Source organism: Zeus faber, assembly GCF_960531495.2.
Source record: "Zeus faber genome assembly, chromosome: 8".
Lineage (NCBI taxonomy): Eukaryota > Metazoa > Chordata > Actinopteri > Zeiformes > Zeidae > Zeus > Zeus faber.
This window is the reverse complement of record NC_137195.1, coordinates 18,454,222-18,466,470: the sequence shown is the minus strand read 5'-3', so window position 1 is coordinate 18,466,470 and position 12,249 is coordinate 18,454,222. Positions and strand designations below refer to the sequence as shown.

At 41.0% G+C, this 12,249-nt stretch overlaps 1 protein-coding gene across 1 annotated transcript in view; it reads left to right on the top strand.

Moving 5' to 3' along the window:
* ascc3 (activating signal cointegrator 1 complex subunit 3) overlaps nucleotides 1-12,249 on the top strand; it is a 126,055-nt gene that overhangs the window by 58,595 nt on the left and 55,211 nt on the right. Inside the window, exon 11 of the mRNA XM_080005073.1 lies at nucleotides 2,332-2,496. Within this exon, the coding sequence (XP_079861199.1) occupies nucleotides 2,332-2,496 (165 nt within the window). The remainder of the gene's footprint in view (nucleotides 1-2,331; nucleotides 2,497-12,249) is intronic.

Genomic DNA, 12,249 nt, shown 5'->3' with positions numbered 1-12,249 from the left:
GGATTTATTCAACTTGACCCCATTTGGAAAGGACTTTCATGTCATTTCATATTTGGTATTTTCTTGTTAGATTTAATGCATAGCACGTTCTACTGTAAGGTGAAAAGAAAATAGTTAATTTATTTTAAAAAGTGCAATTTTAAAATACTTTCATAATATATATGAAAGGATAAAGCTTGAAAAATGTCCCCAAATAATCTGTAAAAGTACAATTTCACCTGTATTAGTTTTGCTTGTACGATTTCAGAATGTAGCACATTCAGCATTTTTTTTTTTTTTTTTTTTTTTTTCTCTTTTTCTTTCAAATCAATTTATCCTCAGTTTTATTTTAGTATTTTGCTGGATAGTCCTTGACCCTGAAATCCAATTAAAATGGATTGAAAGTGATCATGGAGCATAACAGAAGTTTGAATACTTAAGAAAAGGTAAAAAGGTAATTGTGTAAAGGGAGTCAATGTAATTTGTGATTCACTCTAATCACACTTTATCTTCTCTGTGCAGTGTGCAAAAATACAAAAAAGACCAAAAAATACTCAGAAGCAGCAATATACGAAATTAACATCGAGGGATTGCATCTTGGTTTGTGGGTATCAAGATAAACACTGCGTTCCAAATTATTATGCAAATGATATTTTTCTCTGATTTTTTTTTTTGTCAGTATAATTTTCAAGACATCAACCGTTAGGGTATCATTTGAATGTTATTGAACAAACCTCCCAATGATAACAGTATTTTTTTCCAAAATAAAAAAACTCAAAATGCACTGTTCCAAATTATTATGCACAACAGAGTTTCAAAACATTCTTTAGGTTGTAAAGAACTGAAAAAGGTCATTTGTTGAATTTGCAGCATTAGGTCATATTTACTGAAACCAAAAGCTATTTCAATCAAAAACATCTTAAGAGGCCAAGTTACATGTTAACATAGGACCCTTCTTTGATATCACCTTCACAATTCTTGCATCCATTGAACTTGTGAGTTTTTGGAGAGTTTCTGCTTGAATTTCTTTGCAGGACGTCAGAAGAGCCTCCCAGAGCTGCTGTTTTGATGCAAACTGCCTCCCACCCTCATAGATCTTTTGCTTGAGGATGCTCCAATGGTTCTCAATAGGGTTGAGGTCAGGAGAGGATGGGGGCCACACCATGAGTTTCTCTCCTTTTATGCCCATGACACAGAGCTATTCTTTGCAGCATGAGATGGTGCGTTGTCACAAGACTGTTTGAAAATGAGTCTTCATGTATTTCTGGGCCCACTGTAACCGTTTCTGCTTGTGAGCATTGGTTAGGGGGGGCCCAATAGTAGGTTTATGCACAACTGCAAGCCTCTGGAGGATCCTACACCTTGAGGTTCGCTGGACTCCAGAGGCACTAGCAGCTTCAAATACCTGTTTGCTGCTTTGTAATGGCATTTTAGCAGCTGCTCTCTTAATCCCATGAATTTGTCTGGCAGAAACCTTCCTCATTATCCTTTATCTGCACCAACCCGTCTGTGCTCTGAATCAGCCACAAATCTCTTCACAGTACGATGATCACGCTTAAGTTTTTGTGAAATATCTAATGTTTTCATACCTTGTCCAAGGCATTGCATTATTTGAGGCTTTTCGGCAGCAGAGAGATCCTTTTTCTTTTCCATATTGCTTGAAACCTGTGGCCTGCTTAATAACGTGGAACGTCCTTCTTAAGTAGTTTTCCTTTAATGGGGCTCACCTGGCAAACTAATTATCACAGGTGTCTGACATTGATTTCAGTGATCCAAAGAGCCCTGAGACACAATATCATCCACGAGTTTCATTGAAAAACAAAAAATTAAATGTTTAGGACACTTAAATCCAATTTGCATAACAACTTGGAACGCGGTATACAGTTTATCCCAAATTTACATTTAATATGGTAGTGATAATGTAATTTATTTTTGTTATTATTATTTATAATAATAATAATAATAATAATAATAATAATAATAATAATAATAATAATAATATGGCCACTGCAAATACCTTGTGAGACTTATATCCTGGAAATGTAATTGTGTCAGAGGAGTTTGATGCTCGAAAGACAAAATATCTGAGTGTCTGAGAACGATGATGGCTTATTTATGGTCATTCTCATAATCACCTACATCTGATTGTGCCAGACTGCTCGTGAGAGGGCTTCCAGTACTGGGATATGTTTCCTTCCCTTTAAGAGGTCTAGTTGGAATAGTTGTCAATATAAAATAATAAATGCCTTCTGGCCTCCTAAACATAATTCTGCGTCTGCATAGGAAAGCTTGCAGGGCTTCTGGATACCTGCCTTATTAACTCCTGGCATCTCCATCCATGCTGTGTGCCAGATGTTGGTGACCACTCCAGAGAAGTGGGATGTGGTGACCAGGAAGAGCGTCGGGGACGTGGCCCTCTCCCAGATAGTGCGCCTGCTGATCCTGGACGAGGTGCACCTTCTGCATGAGGACAGGGGACCTGTCCTGGAGAGCCTGGTGGCCAGGACCATCAGACAGGTGTGTACCATCTGGATGTATCCCTCCACACTCTACTTGCCCTACATTAATAGTCCTCTGATATAGAGACAAACATCTTCCGTTTAAGTGTTTAGATTACAGTTTTTTTTAACTTTTCTCCAAACTACAAAAAAAGATTGTCATTTTTGGTGGTACAGTACAGACAGAATACTAGTCATTACATTACATTACATTACATTACATTACATTGCATTTAGCAGACGCTTTTATCCAAAGCGACTTACAATTATTCAAACACCGACGGACGCAGCCATCGGGAGCAATTAGGGGTCTAAGTGTCTTGCTCAAGGACACTTCAGCATGCTAGCAGGAGGAGCCTGGGATCGAACCAGCAACCTTTAGATTACTAGACCACCAGCTCTACCTCCTACCTCTGGCAGTTTTTATATCACTATTTGATCTCAGTTTTCCTTTTTTCAATAATTTGCAATGAAAGCACAACCTCTTACATAAGGGGCAACTGCTAAATAACTTTCACTTTGATGAAGGGGTAAGTCTTTTGATGTATGGAGTAAGAAAAGTTTTTCTAGAGAGGTCTGACCCTCTCTACTTCTTTCTCCTCCTGCCTTTCCCCTAACTCTGCTGGAACTTATATGGAGGAATCAGACCGACGTTATCTAATAAATGATGGATAAATCTAACAGCATACAGAAACGGCATGTTTTAATTTAAAATATGAAATATTCTTTGTTACAATTTCCTTTGCTAAAATGAAAATACAGTTTATTTTACTATATCAGCTAAAAGTGAACTTTAACCTTGATTGCAGCCATAGTGTAAGTGATTTATGTAAGTTCCAAAAACAGAATTCACCCCATGTTAAAAACCCCAATCCTTGAACTTTCTTGTTCTTGAACTTGAACTCGTTCTTGAACTTTCACATTCTTGTCATTCCGAAAGTTAATGTTAGGACTTTCCCCATCCAAAAGCTCTGGGTGAATGGTGATGTCCGTGCTAGAATCAGTGCATGGTCCCCTGCCTATAGCTCTGGGGACCCGGAGGCCCTTAGGAAGTCCAGATATGACCTACGGAAAGCCATCAGAGATGCCAAAACAGACTACAGGGACGAGTTGGAGTCTAACTACCACAGCTCCAACCCCAGACGCATTTGGTACGGACTGCGATCCATCACAGACTATAAAGGGAGAAAAAGTAGTGATGCCCAGCCCACCGCCTCTCTTCCCGACGTGCTCAACACCCTCTACGCACAGTTTGAGGCGAGCAACACCATTCCTACTGGGAGGCTGGCTGAGTACCAGGATGACTGCACTCTGTCCCTATCGATGGCTGACGTGAGGAGAGCTTTCAAAAAAGTAAAGCCACGGTTTACCAGGCCATGTCCTCAGAGGGTGCACTGACCAGCTAGTGGAGTGCAGACCACCATTGTCCCTGTACAAAAGAAACCTTCCATCACCTGCCTGAAGGACTACCGTCCAGTAGCACTGACGTCAGTCATCATGAAGTGCTGAGAGCGGCTAGTCAGAAACCATATCTGCACCCTTCCTGGCACCTTAAACCCCCTTTCAATTTGCATACCGCCCCAAAAGATATTCCTGACGATACACACCACCCTCTCCCAAATGGATAAGACAAACACATACGTGAGGATGCTGTTTGTAGATTATATCTCAGTGTTCAACACTATTGTGCCCGCTAAGCTTGTTCCCAAGTTTAGGATCCTGGGCCTTAACACGGCCCTTTGCAACTGGATCCCAACACACCATGGCACCACCCTCTGGTGATGCCATTTGCGTCACACGCTCCCTCATGCCCTCGTTTGGGGCAGGTAAAAACCTATCTTAAGGAGAAGACCATGGACTTGAGGAAGCAGCATGGCAGGGGTCACGTCTATTCACATCAAAGGAGCTGAAGTGGAGAGAGTCTGCTTCAAGTTCCTCTGTGTGTTCATCAAAGATGACCTCACTTGGTCCAGGAAAGCGGACTCGGCGGTAAAATCTGCCCAAAAGCGCCTATACTTCTTGAGGAGACTCGAGATTTTTGGCGTGTCTGCCAAGACTCTCACCAATTTCTACAGATGCACTATTGAGAGCATCCTGTCTGACCGCATTACTGCCTAGGTCAGCAGCTGCTACACTGTTGAACGCAACGCCCTCCAGAGGGTTGTGAAGACAGCGGAGCGCATCATCGGCTGCCATATCCCGTCCGTGCAAGGCATCTACCACTCACGATGCCTTAGGCTAGCACGGAAAATCAATTAAAAAAAGACTATAGTCACCCAGTCTATGGACTGTTCGCGTTGCTGCCGTCTGGTAGACGATACCGGAGCATTCAGCCACAGACAACCAGACTCATAAACAGCTTTTATCCCCAGGCCATCAGGCTTCTTAACCACCAATAAGCAATAATATGCTACTGATCGTATCGATGACACATGAACAATTCTACACACAATATTCTCTGATTACTTGTACCTTAATTGTTAATTACACAGTCTACAAACTTACATATTCATTGGCACACCTCCACTTTATGTTATAATATTTAATATTTACATTATTTTTGTCTGCTCATACTCTCTCTCTGTCTACAACCATCGGGATACATATTATATATTCCCCATTTTTACATTCCCTGGAACTGCTGCTAGTATTTTATTATTATTAGGGGTGCAGCCTGCATGGCTGGAACCCTATTATTGTTTGTTTTTTTATTATAATTATTCTCCTCGTAATTTTTTTGGGCTAAAAGTGTTTGGAACACAACAACCGCTGGACCCACAGACACGGTTGAGGTCTCGTTAGAACCAGGGTTCAAGTGTCATCCATATCGATCCACATTTGTAGTAGAAATGAGTGAAAAACTGATGAAAATTGACTGGAAGTAGCCAAACATTCGTGCAACACCTACACGCCAAGGTTCTCAAACGTCCAGTCGGGTGGTCGAGCAAGATGAGTTTGTGAAGTACGACACTTTGTGACCTCATCATCCGGTCGTTATATATGTGCAGGTTGTAGCTCCGAAGGCACGTTCGCATTGTGCAAGGTGCGTAGTGTGTAGGTGTTTGTGTATCCCCTACACACAGGTCAACTGGTCAATTTATATTTAGTCTCTTTTGCTCTTTTGGTAAAAAAGAAAGGCATTCTGTTTACATCTAATCCCATGTTTTGCGGCGTTGTGTCCCTCCTTACGTAACACGATTCAACGAAGTTGTAACATACAAACTGTGGGAGTCCATGATGTGTTTCAGGCACTCAGAAGGCATCAGAAAACTAGGACCCGGAAAATTATAAAGAATCACAGAAAGAATCACAACCCTTTTTGGAGTTGGAAGAAGTCGTAAGATACAAACTATGGGAGTCCATAATTTGTTTCATGGAATGGCAACCGATCGGAAAACTTGCACACAGAAAACTATAAATAATCCACAGAAAGTCGTCACCGCGTCATTACGTCACAACGTCAGCATGCCCGACACGGCCCCAAACGGTCACCTGTCCGTCACTCAGAGTCTATTTTCACAGACAACACGGGGAGTCATAACAATGAGAAGTTCTGTATTACAAGCAAAGATAGACTGTCGCTTTAAAGACATGTCATCTACATGCAGCGTCCTGCAGCTAAACGTAGCGGGCTTCAATTTAAAAAGGAGAAGGCGTTAAATAGTGACGAGTCCTTCCATATTTTTAGTAAAATTCCAAATGAATGTCAATGTCCAATAAATGTTGTCTGTATTTCATTACAGGCAATTAATCCATTGAACTGTGTTCTTGAACTGGTTTTTAGAACAAGAATTGTAATAAAATACAAATTAGAAGTAACAGATGAGCCAGTGCAGTGCCAGACTTCATACTTAAAAAGCTTTGTAAAACATTATTATTATTTTTAATAATAATAATAATAATAATAATAAACTTATGAATTGTGCGTATTATGGTGTGATAACACTCACTGTTTTCACTGTATTTATGAGAAATTACTCGTACAACGATAAATTTGTAAAATAGCCGGGAATTGGAATTGTGAAATAGTGCAAAATCTGAAATTTGTAATTGCTGTTGATAAGAGATTATGGTGGAAAATTTAATACGTACTTAACACAACTAAACTGGATCCAGTATATTGCTGCCTACAGCTATATTTATCGTTATTTTTTATTTTTATTTTTTCTCTTCTATTTCTTTGCTATTTTTGGCATGTTTTTGCTAGTTTTTCCCTCATTTGCTGACTGTGTGTGTGTTTTTCCTGTGATTATCTCATAAGAATAATCATCTGATTACTCTTACCAAATTATTCTTTAGTGACAGCCCTAATTAAAAAATCTAACAGCAAAGTGAACACAGGTAATAACACATTTTCTGCGCAGCATCCTAAAAGCAAAAGAATAAGTATTTTTAATTATTTTCATTCCATTATCTATAGTGCCTATAATGTAGAAACATTTATGTTTCTACATTATATGAATATTTTCACGATCGCTTCATAAAATTCTCTGTCTCCCTCCAAGGGTTCATTTTGGAGCTGAAACCGTAAAGATAATTTCTTTAATATCTTTTCTCGTAAAAACACACACAAAAAAATCTGCTGTTCCATAAAATTCGCTTAACTTCAAGACTCCTTATATTTGAGGTAGCATCCACATTATTTGTGTAGAGCGTTTTGATGATTTGGACATTACATCATGGATCCCCAAATTTTTGATCAAACACACATACTTCTCACTGCCCTGCACTGAACCACCACCACAGCTCCACCCTGAGACTGATAAACCCTGTTCAGGAAAAGCAGTTGAGAAGAATCAACCCATATTTATCTCAATTCAATGGCCTCACTTTTGTGAAAATCCCTTCTTGCAAAGCTCTGCGGGCTTGTGTCGCTTTTGGCAGCCATCAAACTGATTAACTGCTTTTGGTGTTTGTTTTGTATATTTATTTATTTACTTCTGGAAAATGAGTTCCTTTTTTGCACTCAAGCATGGTTTTGTATAATAGTGGGGATGAAAGCACAGTCAAAAAATGGGAATTGAATCAAGCATTTGCATAAACTTACCACCTATCATTCCAAAACAAGGCCACCTTTCAGTGAATACCAATAGATAGCTGGATAAATGCCAGATACAAACATACATACATACATACATACATACATACATACATACATACATACATACATACATACATACATACATACATACATATGTATGCATGCATATACAGTATGATACTTGCATACATACATATGTACATACTTTATATACTGTACTTACATAAACACATTTTAGAATTCTATATGGACCTTGATTCTATGGTCACAGTTTGGTTCATTTTCACTATGGTGTACCATCCTTTGTCCATAGTAAATATAGTTAGTGGAAAAACCTAGTGTTCCTAAAACCTGCTCCCTGCTCCTTCTCTCTCTGTCCTTTCTGCTTCGCGTTTGCATTCACCAGCGCAGGCTTCGCTAACAAGCCTGCGCTGGTGGCTAACATAAACAGGAAATCATGAACAAATTCTGACATGTTGCCAGTCCGAGTAAAGCTCAGAGCTCTGAATTTAAGTTATGCACATGCACAAAAACAGTGCTCAATGGCTGTTGACAAGGCAATGCTGTAATTGTCTGGTTTGTGGGCATAATGAAACGACAGTCCTGTACCAAATGATTTGGTACAAATACATGTATCGGTGCACCCCTAATATGTGTGTGTGTGTGTGTGTGTGTGTGTGTGTGTGTGTGTGTGTGTGTGTGTGTGTGTGTGTGTGTGTGTGTGTGTGTGTGTGTGTGTGTGTGTGTGTGTGTGTGTGTGTGTGTGTGTGTGTGATTAAAAAAAACGTTTGTTTTTTTTAAGAACAGTGGATCTGCATTCTTTGTCTAGAGTGGCAAGGTAGAGAAAAGGGCCATGCTTCTGGTTATTGTACTGTCTGGATGCCAACGCTGCCGTCTGCAAGGTTGATTTCCCCTGATGATGACTGACAGGTTCTTGCGCAGGAATCCGCCCGGACATTTGGGATATTATAGTGATTATGCAAATTCAAGCAGGCACAGAGACAGGGGAGCCAACACTCCAGAGTGTTCTGTGCCCCCTGTTCCATTCTGATGAGCCGCTGTCAGGTGTCAATCCCGCCAAGGAAATTGATAAACGGGAAGGACAGGGACACGCAGCAGGAAAACAACTCGCAGTGGCAACAAAAATAGTGTTTTATAATAGTTTTTATTATTTCTTTAAAACCACAACTGACACACAGAGTTTTGACTGAACGTGAATTACATTTGGACTCCCGCAAGTAATGCAATCAATGCATAAACCGGCGTTAAGAGGGATGGGAGAATGCATTAGTAAATAAGGTTAGAGCTGAAGGTGTAACAGTTTAAAAACATCGATGTAAATTAAATCAGTTATTTAAAAAGTAATTAAATAAAATATGCAACACTAGAGGGGGGGAAATAGAGTAGAGATGATGTTGATAGTCGGGGATAGAAAGGAGAAACTCTTCTTTTTCTTTTTTATTCTGCCATGCAGGGACGGGGGACCTATCTGCGGGGGTTAACCGCTACGTAATTGAAAAGCGGCCTCTACACGTGACCGCTGTTTACTCGGTTCACAGCCTATTTATCTGCAGGTTTAACTGCTCTCTCTGGAGGAGTGCTGACTGGGCACTTTCTGTGCCTTCTCCACAAGTGCATCACCTCTGAAGTGCACTGCTGCAGAATTGACAGTCTGACTATCTGTCCTCCTGCAGACCACCTCACTGCACTCTGCTCTTTCATGGATGTAGCATTGTGCATCAGGGTTTGTTTTTTTTGTCCTTCTCCGTTTTTTTGGTTCTTTTTGGGTCCAAACTGGAACATTGAAATGCAACAAAGAGCCTTCATTACCCCTTTCCCACTGCACCAAAAACCCGGTAACACCCGCTTACATCCGGCATTTATCATCAGTGGGAAAGGTAACACACGGGTTACAGTCATTGGTCAAATGACCCCGCAATAGACTCCACCTCCAATCCGCTCTGATGTAAACAAGAACACCAGTGTCGACCCGCTCATTTTGGCCCCTTTACCTACATGATGCGACGCCCGTTGGAGTTCTTCACGTTGGCACGTTAATAGACAGGATTATCTGTTTATCATCCCATCATTTCATATCCGATTTCAAATCCAAAATCAAAATTTGAAGATAATTACTTTTTTGCCGCATGGTGGACCATGAAATATTATGAACTGTGGGGATCGAACCGCGGGGAGCACAGTGGAGAGCCCCCACACTCCTCGCAGGGCTCCGAGTCACTTCAGCATCGCCCCAAGCCTGTCCCTGAACTGAAGGAGCGTCTTCGTCTCCTCTACTCTTTTTCCCAGTCACACTGGAACCATGCCACGCCCCTTTTCCGAAGTGTTCATGACGTCGAGCGTGACGCACCAGAGAAAACAGCATTTCTGCTGGCAATCAGAGGTGGCAAGGTGTCAATCGCCTGTTTTTTAACCCACAAATTTTCAGATTCAATTTGGCAGTTGAATTCCTATAGATTAGAATAAATTAGACTATCCTATATAAATATTATGCTCTCAATATCATGTATCTATGTATGTATGTATCATATCAACATCAGTATCATGCAACATAGTGGTGCATTGTGCTTTTTACACTTACAAGGTAGAGAAGTCTTCCCCATCACAATCTGTTTGTATGTGCACATTTATACGTGCACTGGCATACCCCTCACGCTCATAGGCGCACAAGGCACAGTTTGTTGCAAAACCGATTCATTCAAAACCTTAAATTATTGACATGGCGTGCTATGAGCAACACTGCCCTGGGAAATATAAAAGATGAGTCGCTTTGCGAATAAAATATTGAAGAAAAAAAAAAAAGCGAATAAGGTCTTCTGCTCCAGGTAACATTAAAAAACAAAACAAAATATAAAACATAAGTCCATACGCTGCAGGTGGGAGATTTCTGTCAAGATTGGGGAGAGAGCACCTGGTACCATAGGTATCTCTTCATACTCAGCATTCAACCCACCAACCTGACTGGTAGGCACTTTAGTATCATTTATATTCCCCCCCTCAATGCAAGATTTTCTAGCTATTCAGGGGTTTACCCAAGCTGTTTTCCTTTGGCTCGGCCAAAATACAGTAAAAAAAAATTTGTGTAATTAACTGAGGTAAAATTGTTTTGTCTTCACACCGCATCCTTGTTCTTGGGCACCGATGAGTAATGACCGCAAAACAACCTCCAGAGGGCTTTGCAAAAAGGAAGTGTGGGAAGTGTTTTTTTCCTCTTTGTCCACTGAATTGCAAACAGAGAGCACATATCTCTCTGAATGTTTTTGTCTTTTTTATTCATTAATGATTATAGGGAGCTCTGCTCTAAAAAACAAAGGGCTGTATGCTCATCATACAAAGCCTGATATTATGATATAATGACCTTAATGCGTTTTGTAGAAACAATCTCTTTCACATTTTTATCAAGGCAGGTCTCTCCGCCTCGGCTCCTCGACCTGATATTTAGAGTCGCAGAGAAAATATAGGATGTCCTCTGAAGATCATTACCGCTTCGTCTCGAGGATATAAAACTGCACTCAGCAGGGCCATTTATGGCGAAGCTCAGCCAGACATTTAAACAGGACGATACTGTAAAAGACCCCAGAAGGCTCCTAACTGTGTGCCATGAGCACACTACACGACTTTCAAAGTCGTCAGATCGGTGTACTGTTCACACGACACAGCGTTTCGTCTTGTGAATGGGAATCTTGCAGTCTTGGGGTTTGCACACCCTGTGACTGATCGGTGATGGGGTCACACACCACAAGATCTTTTTTACGTTTTGTCATGAGAACACGCAATAATAGAAACCGGAAATTATGCGATTTCGGGACAGGATTACTTATTTTTTATTATATTCTTGATCATTGTAAAAAAAAAAAAAAGAATGAAATAATTGTATTCAGAATTTAAATAAGAAATATATAAAAAACCTAGAGAAGAAAGGTAAAATAGGTATGTTGTGTGTTTCTGGCGTCCGCTCCGCTGCACGGCCGTCTCTCCCTCTCGACCCCGCTGTAATTGGCTGCAGCTCGTTGCGTCATTCCCGGGTCGATCCCGACACGACCATCTCTCCAGCGTCTGCGAGTGCTCGGCTGAGCAGTCGGATCACGTTGTGAGCGGTTCACGCCACGCGCTCGTGGCTCAGCGGAGTGTGTTATGATTCTCCTCTGATCTGGCGCTTCGCTCGGCAATCTCCAAAAACCGAGTGGACTGTCGGCGAGTGGAAAATCAGGCCAGAATCACGTAGTCTGAATTTGGCATAACCGCGGTGCCGTCTCATCAGCGGCCAGTCGAGATGAGGTTATGGAAAAGAGAGGGAACATGAGAGAGTAAAAAAAAAAACCAACAACACCCTGCTTTGAGTCGTCCAGGAGACACTTTTCAACGACGAAAAGTTAAAACCCTCTGGACATGAGAATCTGCCAATCAGCCATATCATTAGAACCTCTGACAGGTGAAGTGAATAACATCTGGTCCCATGGCACCTGTCAAGGGGTGGGATATATTAGTTATATTAGATGTATATTATTATATTATATTGGAAGCAGGAAAAATGGTCAAGCGTAAGTATCCGAGCAAATTTGACAAGGGTCAAATCGTGATGCCCAGACAACTGGGTCAGAGCTTCTCCAAAACGGCAGGTCTTATGAGGTGTTCCCGGTATCCAGTGATTAGCACCTGCCAAAAGTGGTCCAAGGAAGAACAACCGGTGAACCGGCAAGGAAGGAAGAAGTT